Source organism: Oryx dammah, unplaced genomic scaffold, assembly GCF_014754425.2.
Source record: "Oryx dammah isolate SB20612 unplaced genomic scaffold, SCBI_Odam_1.1 HiC_scaffold_27, whole genome shotgun sequence".
Lineage (NCBI taxonomy): Eukaryota > Metazoa > Chordata > Mammalia > Artiodactyla > Bovidae > Oryx > Oryx dammah.
The window spans coordinates 38065696-38086560 of record NW_024070211.1 but is presented as its reverse complement, the minus strand read 5'-3'; the positions used below and the strand labels follow the sequence as shown (position 1 = coordinate 38086560).

At 37.6% G+C, this 20865-nt stretch overlaps 1 protein-coding gene across 7 annotated transcripts in view; it reads left to right on the top strand.

Moving 5' to 3' along the window:
- UNC80 (unc-80 homolog, NALCN channel complex subunit) overlaps nucleotides 1-20865 on the top strand; it is a 213847-nt gene that overhangs the window by 81994 nt on the left and 110988 nt on the right. For all 7 annotated transcript variants that reach the window (XM_040228608.1, XM_040228607.1, XM_040228610.1 and 4 more), the window contains exons 23-24: nucleotides 14439-14651; nucleotides 19733-19868. In XM_040228608.1, the coding sequence (XP_040084542.1) occupies nucleotides 14439-14651; nucleotides 19733-19868 (349 nt within the window). The remainder of the gene's footprint in view (nucleotides 1-14438; nucleotides 14652-19732; nucleotides 19869-20865) is intronic.

Genomic DNA, 20865 nt, shown 5'->3' with positions numbered 1-20865 from the left:
AAAAAGAGGGGATAGGTGGTGGTGGTGGTGATGGTAAAAAGAGGGGACAGGTGATGATGGTGATGATGGTAAAAAGAGGGGATAGGTGGTGGTGGTGGTGGTGATGGTAAAAAGAGGGGATAGGTGATGACGGTGGTGATGGTAAAAAGAGGGGATAGGTGGTGGTGGTGGTGGTGATGGTGATGGTAGTCATCATGATGGTAGTGATGATAGTAGTCATGGTGGTAGTGGTGGCAGAGATGAGGGTAGAAGATGACAAAGTAACATTTTCATTATTTATCACAGTTTATAAAGCACCTTCATATTCATTATTTTATTTGTTGATATAAGAGGAAAGTAGTAAGCCAGGAAATGGTCTCCAAATGAGGGCATCCTTAACTTCAATTTCTCAGATACAGGTAAGTGAAGGAACCAAAATCACTGGTGAGTGCTGGCAAGAGTACTGAGAGGAAGGAAAGTGTGGCTGCATGTCCAATATGTTTGAAGCAAAGTGGCATTCTCTTTTTACCATCATTTATGCAAGTGTGGCAATGGCAGTTGTTCATACCTGTTGATTTGGCGTTAAGAGCCCTTCAAGATTAATGTTCACCAATGTCTTTTATTAGATGTGTTATTACATTTTGTATCCTCTGTGTTTGGTTACACTTAATATCTGACTTCATCTGCTTCCTGACTTTCAGAAGTGCTTCACTTTTAAATGTTTTACATGTTTTCCAATGCATTTGTGGTTTTAGTGTATAAATATATATATATATAGAAATATGTAGATGTAGGTATCTGTCTAGTCAAACCTATGGTTTTTCCGGTAGTCATGTATGGATGTGACAATTGGACTATAAAGAAAGCTGAGCACCGAAGACTTGATGCTTTTGAACTGTGGTGTTTAAGAAGACACTTGAGAGTTGCTTGGACTGCAAGAGGATCCAACCAGTCCATCCTAAAGGAAATCAGTCCTGAACATTCATTGGAAGGACTGATGCTGAAGCTAAAACTCCAATACTTTGGCCACCTGATGCGAAAAACTGACTCATTTGAAAAGACCCTGACTCTGGGAAAGATTGAAGGTGGGAGGAGAAGGGGATGACAGAGGATGAGATGGTTGGATGGTATCACCGACTCAAATGGACATGAGTTTGAGTAAACTCCGGGAGTTGGTGATGGACAGGGAAGCCTGGGGTGCTGCAGTCCATGGGGTCTCAAAAAGTCAGACATGACTGAGCGACTGAACTGAACTGAGATGTAGATATAAATGACATAGATGGATAGATTGATGATAGATACCGATGTCAGATATATATGCAGATGCATATGTACATACAGATAGGTATAGATAGGTAGACAGATAGACATAGATATAAATACAGATATAGGTATAGATTCTACCATTTCATCCTATATGATTTAAGAGAGGAAGGGAAAATGAATACATTCAGTTCATCATCATGTTACAGTCCAACACTCCCATCTCCTTTTTGTTGTTTGCTTTTGTTGGATGTTGCACTCATTTTTAACTACAACTGAAATGCAATGTTTGCCTTATGATGTAGCTTTTATTTCAGAACAATTTTCATTGTCTCTTTACCTGCATCATAGAATTTCAATGTGACTTCTTCTAGTATACAATTTTCTTCAGAGTTAAAAAGCATTATTAAATGGGAGAAATACCGGAAATGTCAGTGTTCAAAGTCTTGCCCATCTGAAGGTTTTGTTTTAAACAGTCCTCTTGTGATTATCACTGTGACTATGAAGGGATAGTTGGTTCAGTTTTTATTTCAGCACAGCTCCTCCTCACACTGTTTCTCATCAGTATAAATTTAACAAATGCAACTATAAGACATTTTTTAAAAGACATGTTTTAGAAAGGATTTGTTTCATCTTTAGGTTGATATAATCTACAAGCACAAAAAATAGAAAAATTATGCAGTTTGAATAAAAGGCACTTTTGTCTGTTTTCTATATATTTCAGGTGAAATTATCTTTCATTTTTTATCCAGACAAATACATAACATGTACAGACATAGTGATGTCTCACCTACTGGTAATTTACTAGCATGAATAACACAAAATAATGTCAATTTGCTTTAGTAACAATTCCATGAATATAAGAGAGTCCATTGGATCATAGTTTTCTCCCTAGTCTGTGGAAAAAGAAAACCTAAGTCATGTTAAATTATAATAGGTTCATAAATAGATAGCTTTAGGAGGAATGATTATATAATTTGTATTCTAAGTGGGACACTTTTGAGAGTGAAATGGAGTGTTATCAATAATCATACCAATTAGACATAAACTAGAACTCTTCTGGGGAAAATGAAACATTCAGTTCAGTTCAGTCTCTCAGTCGCATCCGACTCTTTGCGACCCCATGAATCGCAGCATGCCAGGCCTCCCTGTCCATCACCAACTCCCGGAGTTCACTCAGACTCGCGTCCATCGAGTCAGTGATGCCATCCAGTCATCTCATCCTCTGTCATCCCCTTCTTCTCCTGCCCCCAATACCTCCCAGCATCAGTCTTTTCCAATGAGTCAACTCTTCACATGAGGTGGCCAAAGTACTGGAGTTTCAGCTTCAGCATCATTCCTTCCAAAGAAATCCCAGGGCTGATCTTCAGAATGGACTGGTTGGATCTCCTTGCAGTCCAAGGGACCCTCAAGAGTTTTCTCCAACACCACAGTTCAAAAGCATCAATTAGGTTACCATATAGTCATACTTTTAGATTCACTGCAACAATTTTAATCCACACTGGAGTTTACCATGATAAGACTACTTGGTGATCAATGGAAATTACCTTTTTTCAAGGAATTAGTAGAATATATGCAGATGGGGAACTATAAAACAAAGTAATATTGTGTTTTCTTTTGAATCATAAGGAAAGTTGAAATAATCCAGTAATAACCAAAGCTAAATGGTCCAATTATACACTTTATTCTAGTGGTACTCCTATATTGAATTAAAAAAAAAAATCTGACTACAAAATGTAGCAGTCATGCACACACAAAAAGATATGTCATAAATATGTAGCATTTAAATTAAAAAAATTTAATGTCATATGTTCATCATATATGTTAAAAAGCAGTACATTTCAATTTTTTTTAAGCCCCTTGTATTCCTTTTCTAATCACTCACCCCTACTTCCCAGAGGACCCTGTTGTCTCGAACTTTAATTTTCCTTGTGCTTGGCTTTTTTTGCTTCATAAGTTTGTATCCCTAGAGAATATGTCATTTTGTTCTGTTTCCTCATGCTGTTTTCATTTTGAGATAATTGATAAAAATTTTCTTTAATGGTTTTTTAAAGTCTTTTTTAAAGAAATCCCACAGTAATAATAAATACATATTACATTTTCCTCTAAAATTTTAAAGTTTACATTTCACATTTAGGTCTTTAACTAGAATTTACTGTGTGTATAAAGTGGGATTCTTTCCTTTCTTTCTTTTTATTTCACATGAAAAAATATCCTAGTGTGTTATTTTGACTAATTCATTCTTTATTATCTGATATGCAACACCATCCTAATCATGTGTCCAGTTTCTATACTTGCATGGATGTGATTCCGAGTGTTTTTCTGTTCCATTCCCTGTGTACTCTGAGTTAATCTACTCTGTCTTAATAGCTCAAACTTTGAACATCACCTAATTATTCTTTGCTCTTCCATGTAAATTTTATAATTAGCTTGTCAATTTCTCTGAAAATTCTTTGATATATTCTTGGAATTACACTGAGCCCACAGATAAATTTAGACGTAATTAAAATTCAAATTGAGATTCAGAGTTGAATTGATCATTCAAAAGTTCTATTTCTCTCTGAGTCAGTTTAAGTAATTTTACATTTTTCAGTAATTTGTCAGGTTTACCTCAATTTTCATATTTGTTGGATTAAATTTGATAATTTTCTTATTAATATTTGCAGCATCTGTTATTACTTTATCTGTTTTTATTCCTAAAATTGTCTCCTTAGGCTTGCCAGGTATTTGTCAATTTTGTTAGTCTTTTTTAACAATCTTGTTGATTCTCTCTATTGTGTCTTATTCTCTAATTCATTAATGCCTTATTATTTTTTTATTGAGGTAGAGTTGATTTACAAAGTGTATAACAAAGTGATTCAGTTTTATATATATATATATAATTTTTAAAGATTATTTCCCCTCATAGGTTATTATAAAGTATAGAGTATATCCTGCCCTTATTTTTCATTCTTCTTATTGCTTTGAATTCCTTGTATTATTATTTAGCTTATTAGCTGATGGCTTGGCTCATACTTTTATTTTCTTCTGTTCAAAAACTGAGCATTAGAATTTTAGCATTACTACTTTAACCACATGACATAAATTTTGATAAGTAGTATGTTTGTTATAAGTTATATTTAAGCCTTTTAAAATTTAATTATTTCCTTTTCCATGAGTCATTTAAATAGATGTGTGTGCATTTCAATGTATAAATTTCAGAGTTTTGCTAGGTATCCATTTGTTATTGGTTTATAGCTTCATTTTCAGATATTGATTCTTTGGAATTAAAGTTGCTTTATAAACTAGAGCATTATATAATTTTCATAAATGTTCCATGTGTAGTTGAAAAGAATGTGCATTCTCTAATTGTTGAGTATAACATAGTGGCTTTTCTTTCCTTTTTCTTAATTGAAGTATAGGTGACAATATTATATTAATTTCAGGTGTACAACATAGTGATTTGGCATTTATATGCATTATGAATTGATCACCATAAAGCTAGTAACCAACTGTCACCATACACTGTTATTATATATTATTGACTATATTCCCTATACTGTACATTGTATCCCAATTACTTATTTATTTTATAATTGAAAGCTTAAAGCTTTTACTCCTCTTCACCTGTTTCACCTAAGCTCCATTCCTCCCTCAACCCCCTGCTCCCTACTTCTGGCAAGCACCAGTTTTCTATGCCTGTTTCTGTTTTGTTTGTTCATTTTTTTGTTTGTTTTTTAGATTCCAAATATCAGTGAAATCATTCAGTATTTGTCTTTTTCTGTCTAACTTATTTCACTTAACATATTCCCTCTAAGTCTATCAGGGTATGGTGTTTCATATTCAAGTCTTCTACATCCTTATTTTTTTCTCCTCACAACTTAATCTGATATGACAAGTCAGTTTAGTCGCTCAGTCATGTCTGACTCTTTGAGACCCCATGGACTACAGCACTCCAGACTTCCCTGTCCATCACCAACTCCTGGAGCTTACTCAAACTCATGTCCATAGAGTTGGTAATGACATCCAACCATCTCATCCGCTGTCATCCCCTTCTCCTCCCACCTTCAATCTTTCCCAGCATTAGGGTCTTTCCAAATGAGTCAGTTTTTCACATCAGGTGGCCAAAGGATTGGAATTTCAGCTTCAGCATCGCTCCTTTCAGTGAATATTCAGGGCTGATTTCCTTTAGGATGGACTGATGGGATCCCCTTGCAGTCCAAGGGACTCTCAAGAGTCTTCTCCAACACCACAGTTCAAAAGCATCAATTATTTGGCGCTCAGCTTTCTATATAATCCAACTAACATCCATACATGACTACTGCAAAAACCATAGCTTTTACTAGACAGACCTTTGTTGGAAAGTAATGTCTCTGCTTTTTAAAATGCTGTCTAGGTTGGTAAACAATCAGAAAACTAAGATCATGGCATCTGGTCCCATCACTTCATGGCAAATAGATGGGGAAACAGTGGAAACAGTGACAGACTTTATTTTGGGGGGCTCCAAAAATCACTGTAGATGGTGACTGCAGCCATAAAATTAAAAGACATTTGCTCCTTGGAAGAAAAGCTATGACCAACATAACCAGCATATTAAAAAACAGAGACATTACTTTGCCAACAAAGGTCCGGCTAGTCAAAGCTATGGTTTTTCCTGTAGTCATGTATGGATGTGAGAGTTGGACTATAAAGAAAGCTGAGCACCAAAGAATTGATGCTTTTGAACTGTGGTGTTGGAAAAGACTCTTAAGAGTCCCTGGGACTACAAGAAGATCCAACCACTCTATCCTAGAGGAAATCAGTCCTGAATATTCATTGGAAGGACTGATGCTGAAGCTGAAACTCCAATCCTTTGGCCACCTGATGCGAAAAACTGACTCATTTGAAGAGACCCCAATGCTGGGAAAGATTGAAGGCGGGAGAAGGGGACGACATAGAATGAGATGGTTGGATGGCATCACGGACTCAATGGACATGAATTTGAGTAACCTCTGGGAGCTGGTGATGGACAGGGAGGCTTGGGGTGCTGCAGTCCATGGGGTCTCAAAGAGTCAGACATGACTGAGCACTGAACTGAACTGAACTGAACTGAACTGAGGTTGGTCATAGCTTTTCTTCCAAGAAATAAACTTTTATTTCGTGGCTGCATTCACCATCTGCAGTGATTTTGGAACCCCTGAAAATAAAGTCTCTCTCACTGTTTCCATCATTTGCCCATCTGTTTGTCATGAGCTGATGGGACAGATTGCCATAAGCTTAGTTTTCTGAATGTTGAGTTTTAAGCCAACTTTTTAATGCTCCTTTTTCACTCTCTCAAGAGGCCCTTTAGTTCTTCTTCACTTTCTGCCATAAGGGTGGTGTCATCTGCATATCTGAGGTTATTGATATTTCTCCCAGCAGTCTTGATTCCAGCTTGTGCTTCTTCCAGCCCAGCGTTTCTCATGATGTACTCTGCATAGAAGTTAAATAAGTAGGGTGACAATATACAGCCTTGACTTACTTCTTTCCCTATTTGGAACCAGTCTGTTGTTCCATGTCCAGGTCTAACTGTTGCTTCTTGACCTGCATACAGATTTCTCAGGAGGCGGGTCAGGTGGTCTGTTATTCCCATCTCTTTAAGAATTTTCCACAATTTGTTGTGATCCACACAGTCAAGGCTTTGGCATAGTCAATAAAGCAGAAGTAGTTGTTTTTCTGGTATTCTGTTGCTTTTTCAATGATCCAGTGGATGTTAACAATTTGATTTCTGGTTCCTCTGGCTTTTCTAAATCCAGCTTGAACATCTGGAAGTTCATGGTTCATGTACTGTTGAAGCCTGGCTTGGAGAATTTTGAGCCTTACTTTACTAGCGTGTGAGATGAGTGCAATTGTGTTGTAGTTTGAGCATTCTTTGGCATTGCCTTTCTTTGGGATTAGAATGAAAACTGATCTTTTCCAGTCCTGTGGCCACTGCAGAGTTTTCCAAATTTGCTGGCATATTGAATGCAACACTTTCATAGCATCATCTTTTAGAATTTGAAATAGTTCAGCTGGAATTCCATCACCTCCACTGGCTTTGTTTGTAGTGATGCTTCCTAAGGCCCCCTTGACTTCACATTCCAGGATGTCTGCCTCTAGGTGGGTGATCACACCATCGTGGTTATCTGGGTCATGAAGGGCTTTTTTGCATAGTTTATCTGTGTATTCTTGCATATCTTCTTAATATTTCTTCTTAATATCTTCTGCTTCTGTTAGGTCCATACCATTTCTGTCCTTTAGTGTGCCCATCTTTGCATGAAATGTTCCCTTGGTATCTCTAATTTTCTTGAAGAGATCTCTAGTCTTTCCCATTCTATTGTTTCCCTCTATTTCTTTGCATTAATCACTGAGGAAGGCTTTCTTATCTCTCCTTGCTATTCTTTGGAACTCTGCATTCAAATGGGTATATCTTTCCTTTTCTCCTTTGCCTTTCACTTCTCTTCTTTTCTCAGTCCTTTGTAAGGCTTCCTCAGACAACCATTTTGCATTTCTTTTGGGGGGGGATGGTCTTGATCACTGCCTCCTGTACAATTTCACGAACCTCCATCCATAGTTCTTCAGGCACTCTATCAGATCTAATCCCTTGAATCTATTTGTCACTTCCACTGTATATTGGTAAGGGATTTGATGGCAAAGTTATCCATTTACCTTAAAGTTCCAGCAATTTTTGTTTTATTGGTTTAGAAGAGGCAGGTAGTTTAGAAATATAACATGTATCGGGTCCTATAAAAATATTATCACTAACTTGTTGTTGTTCAGTCACTCAGTCACGTCCAACTCTTTGTGACCCCATGGACTGCAGTACACCAGGCTTCCCTGTCCTTCACCATCTCCTGGAGCTTGTTCACACTTTTATTGATTGAGTTGGTAATGCCATCCAACCATCTGTTCTCTGTCATCCCCTTCTCCTCCTCTCTTCAGTCTTTCCCAGCATCAGGGTCTTTTCAGTACCTAGTGACCCAATTTATTTTAGTATATAAGGATATATTTTTCTTTAATATTAATACAGTTGAAACAGTTTTACTAGTTTAGCATTGGACTTATATATCTTTTTGTAAATCCTTTCCTTTCAACATTTCTATATCTTTTAGGTGTTTTAGGTATATCTCTTGTAGAAAGCAAGTATTTGAATTTTAAACCATTTTAATGACCTTTTTCCCTAGAAAGTTTAGTACATTTGCACAGATTATATTTACTTATATAGATTCAGTTCTGTCTTCTTCGGACTACTTGCCACATTTTTTTTTACTATTTCATTGCATGTGTGTTCTTGTTTCCATTTCATGCCTTCTTTTGAATTGTATTGGATTTTTCTTTGCTTTGGTTTAGCTTTGTTTTCTTCATTTTCCCTTATCAGTTTGAAATTTGTAATATTCTGTTTATATTTTAAAAATTGCATGCATATTTAACTCAATGCTGTCTAAAATTAATGAATATCTTTACTCTTCTTGCAAATAATAAAAGACTGTAGAGGGTTTTAATGCCAGTTGTGCAAGATTTAGTTCTCTGTTTTTGTTTTAACATTGACAAAGTAAACTTTATTTTTATTAATTGTTAGGAAAATGATTTCTAAATTTGCCCAAAAGCTTAGTATAGTCTTTGCTCACCATTTCTCCTTGCATCTCAGACATTCCTTTCTAAGATCTATGTCCTTCTTCTAAAAGAACCCTTTCAGACATTTCTTTGGTGATGATCAACTGACAGTAGCTCTCTCAACTGAAGTTTAATCAAAAAATACTCCCACCTGGGATACTGGCTTTATAAAGGAGTGTGTGGCCTGACCTTCCACTTCACGTGAACACTGACATTTAATTTGTGGTCCATTGAAAACCCATACTCTGGTCTTGCCATAGTCAATAGAAACCCTCAGGGCAAATATTCCTTCACTAGTTCACACCTTTCTCCCTACCTTCACTCCAGAATTGAATTTTCTTGTAATTTCTACTTTTCAACGGTCTATCATCTCATATCAGAAGCAAAAGCAAAAATAAAGTGAAAAAATTTTGGATATTTTATCCAGCACTTTTAAATGTCCAAACCATAAGATGTTGTCTTCACACTTAATCCATCATATTGTCAGAAGTAGGAGTCCTTATTTGGTTTTTAAAACAATTATGTAAGATATTAGCAGGATCTGAGTGTTAAAATGCCAACCCAGCCAAACCATGTACTCAACTATAATGTCTGCATCTAGCCTGACACTGAATCATTTCAACTGCCCGCAGCTACTGCAGAAACGCGCAGGGACAGAGACAGCCTGTCAGTTGCTTAATGATCTCGGGCAGAGAATTCAGTGCAAGCTAAGTAATAAATACTGGCTCACAAGCACGTCCCCTCTAGCAAACAAGGTTCCAGGGTACACTAAGACCCACAATACCAGCTTATTCCCAGTGGTCTTAAATAAATAGGTATCTTACACCAGTGAGAGCTTTACATTTTATTATAAGGCAATAAAAATATTATGTAATTCCCCAGGAACCAACATAAAACATTGTCTTTAAAACAGTTCCTGCCCTGTTGTTGTTGAGTTTCCAGGATCAATCAGGGTTTCTTCTTACATAACAAATTTAGATATAGTCCCTCAGGGGAAGGAATGTGTCACAATTATAACCTTCAATTAACCATCATATCTTGGTAACAATATTTTCTACGTCCCCAGGCAAAATAAAACACAGTTGTTTGAATTAGTATTCTAGTTCTCTGCTTTACCTTCATAAAGGAAACATTCAATATACATAATGATCTTATCAAATGCAGGAAAAAGTGCCAAAAAGAAGTCATGGGAAAAAAAAAAAAAAGAAGTCAAGGGAAAAATAGCCTGATACTTGAAGTTTTCTACTTGAAGAATGTTAGAGAAATACTTATTGCATAATGCATGATGTTTTGTAATTTTGAATAGCTCTGTAACCATTGCAGACAACACCTTATATAAAACCAAACCTTATGAAATTGATGATATTCTACTGTATTTGACCGTCAAACTTAGAAATTCCATAAAGTTCAACCAGACATTTTATCTCACCAGTTCAAATTGCTTCTTGCTTGTCTGGGAACTACGAAGTTATGACATAATGGAACTGAAGCTGCTCTGTGGCATTACTAGAAAGGTGATCTGGCAGACGTGTTAATCAGAAAGAATTTAAATCTGCCTACTTTTCTTTTAGGACCACCAGCAAAATTCTCTGTGGTATACCAACGGTACCAAAGTTTGTTTTGATGTTCAGTTTTAACTGAGTCTCTGAAACTCCATGGTTCTCTTCACCCATGCAGCCTTCTTCTGATTCGTTTTTCTCCATTTGTGCTGTTTTTCTCCATGATGTGAATCCATCCCTACCCATGCTGTTATGTCTCCATTGTTTTGCTGCTTCATCAGATTGCTCTGAGCCATTAAGAGGCAAGCTCCATCAAAAGAGGAAAAACCAACTTTCCTTTATGTCCAGGAAGAATCCTTTGTCTAATGTATTCCATAACCTGGCTCCTCAAATCAATACTTTCTAACTTACACTTTGAAAGGAACTTATAAGGAAAATAATTCTTTATGGCCACACTCACAATATGCCTTGACTACTCTTTCACACACAGTGTGCAGTCGATTCTTATTGCCAAGGATCTTCTATGAGGACACACAGTTGAGGCCTTAGCTTTATACTGCAACAGCACCCTCCATTGTCCATACAGTAACACACACACTACAGTACCACAGAAACTGTTAGTACTCAGTGACTCTTGACTATAGGATCCCCGAGTCTGCTTTCACCTACAAGATTCGTGAGGTTTATAATAAGAAGGCAATATTTGAGTTACTCTATGTCATCATCCCTTAATGCAGACAATGACATTTCCAAAAGTTACTGAGTTTGGCAATTTACATGAATCAAATTTATCAATAATAATTAACCTTCCCTTTAATGTTGTGCTATATAGTCAATTAATGGGAATTATTTTGATAATGGTCTCAGTTCTATTTCCCAACTTAAAGTAGGATTTCTTAGGGCCAATAACTGATAATGTCTGGGTTTTATCATAAGAAGCTTTTGAGAGCAGAGAATTAAAATTGTTTTCCATTCAAAATGCCTTGAGTTTCCTAAGCAAATAAAACATATTTCCTAAAGAAGCCAAGCCAACCTACATGGGAAGCCTTACATAGCACAGTCTGGGTTTTTTATTCATCTTCTGTTAGTCTTCTCAGTGCAATTTAATAGTTAAAAGAAATATATGGAAAAAAAAAAAAACCCTCTGCCCCATACATTTGAATTAGGTTAAGTTTTTACGCTCATTAATCATGAAAGAGCTAAAGTTCATCACCTAATGCTATTCCAGCAGTGTTGTTTCTGCCTTCCTGTCATTAAGCAATGAATCTCATTGCTTTATATTGGAAATGTGTCAAAATGTGACATAAGAATAGATTTGCATCACTTGCCTTGCCTTCCAGACTGGAGTTCCTTTTTAGAGATAGATGTTCCAGGCTTTTCCAAATGCAGATTAGCATATCTGAAATCTTTAGTAAGCTGAATATTTAATACAAGGAAAGAGTATAGATATTTAGTTGGGATGTTACGGCACCATGGTAATGATAAGTTTAATGTAGAAATTCATCTAAGCCTTTGCATTCTAAAGTCTTTCTATCCTTCTGACCTGCTATCAAGTCTTGGTACCAATAAAGTTGAGGATAGTTTCTCATCATCAGTGTCCATCTTTTATTAATGATAGATGCTCATCATTATGTTTATCTTCTATTCTGCCTTTTCACATAAATGAACTTTATCTTCAATGGCAATACGTCATATTTTTTGTAAAATTAAGCCCCAACATAATTAAATTTCTTACTAGGATTCTTGATAGTTTCATTTAAGTTGTCAACAATGGGAAAATGCTTAAAGGGCTAACTTACTTGAAACACCCAGGGTATTTGAGATAGTATGTTACCAGACACTATGAAGTAACTGCCTCTGCCTGAAGAGGAAGGGGTTAGGGAAATCTTCTTAGAGGAGATAACTAAATTGAAGCTTACAAGTGAGAATCTGCGAGATAGAAAAGGGGCTTAAAGGCTCTGTAAGTGATGGAAACAAAACATGGAAAGGTACGAGATGTCATATCTGGGAGACTAATCAGTTTGACATAAGCGGATCACAGAGCACTTGCAGTGAGGATAGGGAGAGAAATGAACCAAACAACAAAGGTCAGTTGCCTTTATCCATTGATAATCAGATGGATGGAGCATAAAATATATTTTAAATGGGAAAATTATGTGCTTACTTGTGTTTTACATGACATTAATGTTCCATTTTTAAACAGTAACTTTCTACATGCATTCTAGAAATCATCTTTTCCCCAGGTGTATATGAGCATGAGTTAAGACCTTGAAGATACTAAAGAGGTACAGATTTGAGCATCAGAGAGACCTGAGAATGAATCCCATGTCTTCTTCTTCCCAGCTACATAGAGTGGAAAATTATACCTTGTATTAAAAAATATTAAAATGAGGATATTATTTCATAGGGTTGTTATGATAATTAAGAATTACAATTTATAAAAACTAGTTGGAACATAATTGATATTCTCTATACATTAGCACCTATTTTGACGTTATAGATTGAGGCATTGTTAAGAATGCTATTACTTGAATCATGAAAACTGTTTCCATTTGAAAACACGTGGGACATGGGACATGGGATTCATTAGGTAACTCTAAGATGTAGCAAGGGCTTCCCCCTGATAGCTCAGCTGGTAAAGAATCCACCTGCAATGTAGTTCAACTCCTGGGTCAGGAAGACCCCTGGAGAAGGGATAGGCTACCCACTCCAGTATTCTTGGGCTTCCCTTGTGGCTTAGCTAGTAAAGAATCCGCCTTCAATGTGGGAGACCTGGGTTTGATCCCTGGGTTGGGAAGATGCCCTGGAGAAGGGAAGGCTACCCATTCCAGTATTCTGGCCTGGAAAATTGCATGGACTGTATAGTCCATGGGGTTGCAAAGAATCAGACACGACTGAGCAACTTTCACTTTCAAGATGATAGCAAATATTGTTTTATATATATATTTTTTAACTGACACAAGTGAATGTTTGATGTATGTATTTTTTGTGACATGCTGGCCTATGGGAAATTTCACATTCTTTCCCATATTAAATTTTTCTTGGCTTCTGAAGAGTAGATATCTTACTCTTTTAAGTTTCTGGGTATTAACAAAAAGCTCTTGCTTTTATTTTTCAAGCACATCTTGACAAGATGGAGTCATATTTTTATTTTCCTGAAGAAATGCTGTTTTTCTTTTATCAATTAAGCAATTTCCTCTTTGTCAAACATTTTCAATTGAAACCATGCCTATTTAAGCAGAATTTGATCTGTTTATGAAAAATTAGAGAAAGAGACTAACTCAATGGAGTTTATTCATTCATTCATTCATTCGTTTTTTTCTCATTTCAGGCCCCATTTTATTCTGTTTACCCTCACAGCTCAGCCTGATATAGTAAGCTCTTCTTTTTCTTATTAGCCAAAATGAGAGAGCAGTTGCACGTCCTTTGAGTTTGTGGATGGTCCTTAAAAAACTGACATCTTTGGTTAATCTACATCTAGTTCTAGAAATTGAATATATGTTTGCATCATGCTAATTTTAGGTTTAAAAAAGCTTCATATTTAAAACCTCCTTATTAAAAGTGATTTCACACTCAAATCTTCACTGTCTCTGAAATATGCAAAGATAGTCATGGAATTACTTGAGATTCTCCAAAAGGAGAAAACTACATGCAGAAACTGATTTAAAATGTCTCATTATTCAATACTCAAATTTGCGTTCATGGATTCATTTTCTAGATTTCCCACTACTACTATAACCATGTTAACACTACCTTGGGAAATATCGCTGCTGCTGCTAAGTCGCTCAATTGTGTCTGACTTTTTGTGACCCTAGGGACTGTAGCCCACCAGGCTCCTCTGTCCGTGGGATTCTCCAGGCAAGAATCCTGGAGTGGGTTTTCATTTCCTTCTCCAGGGGATCTTCCTGACTTAGGGATCAAACCCGAGTCTCCTGTGGCTCCTGCATTGCAAGTGGATTCCTCCCTGCTGAGCAGCAGGGGAAATATGGCTAAACCAAATCAAAATACAAAGGCAAAAATAAGCTAAGAGTACAGAGGCATTCACTTTAAGGTCAGATTCATTGTTTGTTAATCCTACATTACTCTTTCCTTAACAACCCTATTCAGGAAGCACCGGTGGTAGCCAGAGCAGCATTGTTCCTGGAATGTGCCCGTTTTGTGCACCGCTGCAACCGTGGCAACTGGCCAGAGTGGATGAAAGGACATCATGTGAATATCACCAAGAAAGGCCTTTCCAGGGGACGGTCCCCCATTGTGGGCAACAAGCGGAACCAGAAGCTGCAGTGGAATGCTGCCAAGCTCTTCTACCAGTGGGGAGACGTGAGCTTTTGATTTTCTTCTATAAAAACTAGGCCGAGTGAAGTGAAGACGTTTTGAGTTTCTATTTGTTCATTTGTTTGGGAGATAATTTGAGTATCTGTTATGTACCAAGCACTGAACAAAACATTTCAGAAGGAAATAATTCATTTAATCTTCCTGATAAATCTACAAAGTTAGACATTATTATCTCTTCTGTCTCCCTTCCTGATCCTCTGCCTCTTTCCTCCCTGTAAATGGAAACATTCTCAGCATCTCTTATCAGTTTTTCCTGTATAATCTCCACCAGGATTACATTTATTCCTGTGTTTTCTACTGTTAGCTAGAAGCACCCAGTTCTCTATCCATAGCACTTTTCAGATCCCTGACCAACTTCACCAGCTGTACTTTGGAGGCATTCACTTAATGTTCTGAAACTAAATCTGACCAAACTAAAATGTTTCTCTCCATTTAAACACCCCCATCTGTAACCCCTCTTGAATTCTCTATTCTTTTTGATGGAACTACCACCATCTGAAATGACAGTCTTTGAACATGTTCTCAACCTCCTTTCCTTATTGATTCCACCTCTTCCATGTCACTGATGCCCTTTAAGGTCAGATCTTTATTACTTCTCCTCTGTGTGACTAAAGTATTTTCCTATTTGGTTTCCTCCCACAACCTCCCCTCTCTGACCCATCCTACACACTGCCAATAAAATCTCCTTTTGGCATAGCCCATCTAAAAGCAGAACATTCATATCTCATCTCCCAGCCTCCAGATTCTCTCCTTCCAATTCGTTCTCCAAACTGCTGTCAGAATGGTTAGGCTAAAATGCAAATCACATTATAGTGCTTCAGTGGCCCTCCTTTTCCCTTGGGATAAAAACCCAAATTGCTCAGCCTGGCATCTCAGCTCTTTCCACAACCTTTGTTCAAATCATACCAAGATTATAGATGATGAAGTCAATGAACTGATGTATCTAAAGGACATTTATCTCAATCCTTTACATCTAAGAGGTGTTTAATGCTAAGTTATGATACTGAATTTTGAAAGCTGGTTTGTGTCTACATTTTTAGACAGCTAGCATGGTGTCCCTGGAAGGAGTGACAAGGCTTCTCCCCTGCTCAAAAATTGCCTTTCATCCTTTTTCAGAATGCCAAATGAAGTCCAGCTTCAAGAACTGTGGAATCTGGTCCCAATTTACCTTTCCAAGCCCTTAGGCACATTATTTCTGCTCACAAAATGGTGCTTCAACCAAGTGGCTTAGTTGATAGTCTCTGAACATGTCCATGCGTGTCCCTGAATATGGGTCTTTGGGAACTCTCCATCTGAAATATCCACTTTTCCCTTCTCCATTAGCCTAACACCAATTCTTGAGAATCTACAGGAATAAGACTTTGTATGATTCTCTGAAATGAATCTACTATCTTCATTTTCTAATACATAAGGTAATTTAATTCTCTTTCACCACTTAATGTCCTTTTCTCATATGCTATTACTTCCCCAATTGACTGTAAGCTCCTTGAGGTAAAGAGCAAGGGATAAAGTCAGACACATCAGTGCATGTTTCTGAATATGGGTCTTTGGGAACTCTGCATCTGAAATATCCACTTTTCCCTTCCCCATTAGCCTAACACCAATTCTTGAGAATCTATGTTTGAATCCCAGTTCAAGGCTGCTGAGTGACCTTGAGCAGGTTTTTTCAACCTAACTTTCCTAATTGCCAAACTGTGATACTTCTTTGTGAAAGTTTATAATCTACTCAGGCATATTAATAAAGATACTGATGCACTACAACAGTTTATTCAACTTTATGTTTTATTTAATAACTAGCAAATTACCTCACCTAATAAATATTTGATGAATGTAGAAGGAATAAACATATCCCTAAGGCACTTTTCTTGTCTTGAAAGAGATGTAAAGCTCTAAATTATTATTTAGATATTTTATATTATCCCAAGCAAGTTCATTTTTTGAGAAACTTTCTAAGTTTTGTGAACTGTGGGTTTAACTTAAATTGCTTGGTTTCAGAATCCAGGGGAAATCAATGTAGGTTTCCCACCCCCTCCTTGACTCTTACTATTAAGTATTCTGGCTCTGCTCAGACTCATAATTCCTTGTTTCCTTCTGTCGGGGGAGTGTGTAATTTCCTCGGTTCTTTCTCGCCACAGCAAAAATTTGAAGTGATGGACAGACCAGTGTTACAGCCCCATGTAAATTTCCTCCTCACAGCAAAAATTTGAAGCGATGGACGGACCAGTGTTACAGCTTCGTGTCACAGCTCAGTTTTATTTAGAAAGCAAAGGAAAATACATCCTTGAGGTGTAGGGGAGGTCGCAGAAGACTCAAAGAGAACAGAAGTCCCCAGCTCAATTTTGGTTGCTCTTTTTATATGTTTTTTCTCCTCCCCCTGGGCCTGCCCTATGTAAATTGGGCTAGCCAGGAGTGCTGTTTGTTTCACCTGAGGTCCTCACTTTTCCGCCATTCTGGACCCCTTTTTCCTATTCTAACTACCTAACACTTCTTTAGAGAGAATTTCTAAAATAGTAGCATCAGGACAAGGCTTTCTGTTGAGGTAGTGGTTTTTGTTTTCATGTTTTGTTTTGTTTGCTTAGAACTTCTCAAGTTAGCAACCAAGCTGCATTTCTTTTGTCTTGATGTGGTTTTTGTTACTCCTCAATTCCAGAGTTTAAGGAGACCCCTTTGTTTTCAAATAACCAAGATGTTCAAATAACATGTGTTTTTATTTGAAGAGCTCTAGACATATCTTTTCGGAGAAGGCGATGGCACCCCATTCCAGTACTCTTGCCTGGAAAATCCCATGGACGGAGGAGCCTGGTAGGCTGCAGTCCATGGGGTCGTGGAGAGTCGGACATGACTGAGCAACTTCACTTTCACTTTTCACTTTCATGCGTTGGAGAAGGAAATGGTAACCCACTCCAGTGTTGTTGCCTGGAGAATCAGAGGGACGGGGAGCTTGTTGGGCTGCCGTCTATGGGGTCACACAGAGTCGGACACAACTGAAGCGACTTAGCAGCAGCAGCAGCAGCAGCAGATGTATCTTTTGAGCTTCCCAGGTGGCTCAGTGGTAAGGAATCCACCTGCCAATGCAGGAGATACAGGAAATGTGGGTTCAATCCCTGGGTCAGGAAGATTCTCTGAAGTAGGAAATGGCAACTTGCTCCAGTATTCTTACCTGGAAAATTCCACCGGCAGAGGAGCCTGACAGGCTATTGTCCATAGGATCGCTAAGTGTCAGATGCGACAGCATGAACATGCACAAACAGACATATTTTTGTAACTTTCCAACAGCAAATCTAATCTCTTGCATGCCCAGAATTTAGTTGTTTTTCTAAATATTTGAAAAGGATGATGCAGGAGGAAAGAAGAAAACTAGCTGGAATTTTGTTCTTACCAATGCACAGAGTAATCAAACTGTCAGACCAAGTTCAGTGCTCATTTTATCTTTTTGACTCTCTTTCCTATGTATGTGTCTCTTCTTTTATTCTATACAAAATGTAATTAGAATGTGAAAAGAATTAGAGGTAGCATATTTTGTCTCTTTTGCGGGGTGGGGGGGGGAATTCTCTTTTTAAAATCAGGCGTTAGTACATGATGACTCCAAAGAACAGATAGCAAACATTGGTTTTGTGAATACCTTATAAAAGCCAATGTTGTTTATGTGTTGAGGTAAAAGCCATGTTTCTAATGTTGATGTTCAGTACACTATCAAAAGAATAGCTAATATTTCCCAAGAATAGTTAATATTTCTTTCTAATCCATAGCATATCATGAGAGGGAAACAAAGTCTATAAGAAAATCATTGATTGCATATATGATGAAAGATACAAATAAAATTGCAGTTCTAGAAGTCATGCCAGCCTCCAAACTCATTAGCATGACACTGCTATCCTCATAAAATTGCATGATCAGAAACATTCTGAGGAAATGTGAGTTCTTATTTTTTCCTGCAGCAAAATCCTCCATTAAAAACAACTATATAGGACTTCCCTGATGGTCTAGTGGTTAACACTCTTCACTTCCAATGCAAGAAACATGGGTTAGATGGGGAAACAATGGCAACAGTGAGAGACTTTATTTTGGGGGCTCCAAAATCACTGCAGATGGTGACTCCAGCCATGAAATAAAAAGACACTTGCTCCTTGGAAGAAAAGCTGTGACCAACCTAGAGAGCATATTAAAAAGCAGAGACATTACTTTACCAACAAAGGTCCGGCTAGTCAAAGCTATGGTTTTTCCAGTAGTCATGTATGGGTGTGAGAGTTGGACCATAAAGAAAGCTGAGCGCTGAAGAATTCATGCTTTTGAACTGTGGTGTTGTAGAAGACCCTTGAGAGTCCCTTGGACTGCGAGAGATCCAACCAGTCCATTCTGAAGGAAATCAGTCCTGAATATTCATTAGAAGGACTGATGCTGAAGCTGAAACTCCAATACTTTGGCCACCTGATGTGAAGAACTGACTCGTAGGAAAAGACCCCGATACTGGAAAAGATTGAAGGCAGCAGGAGAAGGGGACGACAGAGGATGAGATGGTTGGATGGCATCACCAACTCGATAGACATGAGTTTGAGCAAGCTTTGAGAGTTGGTCATGGACAGGGAGGCTTGGCATGCTGCAGTCCATGAGGTCACAAAGAGTCAGACACGACTGTGCAACTGAACTGAACTGGAGAACTAAGATCCCATGTGCCATGTGGCATGGCCAGAAAAAAAAAAGCTTTTTAAGTAAATAAAAATAGTTAAAAGAAAATGCAACTGCATACTCCCTTATGTGAGATCTATAAAATAAATGACCTTTGAGGAAATAAAAATACTTTCAGAAAAAGTTTTGTGTGAGAATAAATACCATTCTAGTTCCTATAAGTCTTTAGGCTCAATGACCTTGCAGACAGCATTAGTGCCTTCCTTCTCTGGATTCCCATGTCGGGAAATGTGGTGGTAACAACACTATGGCAAACAGAGGAAACTTATGCTGAAAACAATCCCCATGAATTGATTGCTGACGACCTCTGTAATGTGAGAGCCTCTTTTATAGTCTGACATATACCTCACGCTGTTTCACTCTTTTTCTGTTCATGGTAGGCAATCGGCGTCCGGTTGAATGAGCTGTGTCATGGGGAAAGTGAGAGTCCAGCCAACCTGCTGGGTCTCATTTATGATGAGGAGACCAAGAGGAGACTGAGAAAGGAGGATGAGGAGGAAGACTTTTTAGATGACAGTAAGGAGACTCCCTTTACTACAAGAACCCCTGCTTGTAAGAATCTCTGCTTTAGGAGCACGTAATATTTCTCTTTCCTCTTTCACATTCTTACCACCTTCCCATGTCTTCCACTGCACCTTCTCCCCTATTCCCTGTGCATGGATGTGAGCATGTGCGTAAAACCTACAAAGTGAGGGCAGGAACCAGAGGAGAAGACTACAGACAGGAGCAAAGAGCCGTAGGCCACATGAAACATTCATTGCTTTGCAGTCTCTGAATCCTAATGTTGTAACTGTCAAGATCAGTTTTGGTCCTCCGTGAGAAAAGGAAGTTGTGGAAAAGTGCTGTTCCAGAAAAGGATTTGGTCAGGTTTTGTGGTTTTTTAATTACTCTTGAAGATATAAAAAAGGGCTAGGCCAAATGAAATTAAACACAAAAAGCTTCTCAAATCACTAAACTATTAAAATAGTTAATCATAGTTTATTATCATATTTAACATGAAATTCAAATTTTAAGGTTCAGATTATTAGAACTATGAATGTTTGTTTACTGTACTTATTTATTAAAAGTATGATTGAGTCCCATCATAGAAGAATAGAGACAGAGAGATTCCTGAACATCTTTCTTAACACCATTTTGTGCATATGTGTGTTCTATACCATACAAGCTTGTGAGTATGTGTACCACTGTCTTTTATGGAGTAGCAAATTCCAATATGGTTTTGGAATGAGTATCATTAACTGATGAAGACATTGAGGTCTCTTCCTTTTAACCTACCCTAGTGATTTGAAATGCAGATTCCCTGATGATGTCTTAAGGATTATCCTTAGTTAAGTGATGCCAAACCTACTTCATCTTTAGAGGCATGAAATATAAAAGGATGGCTAGACTGTAATATTAGACAGAACTAAAAATAATCAAAGAAAACATATTGTCTTCTACTTACAAACCAATTTTTTTTTGCATTTTTCCATCATTTTGCTCTTCCTCTGCTGCTGCTGATGCTGCTGCTGCT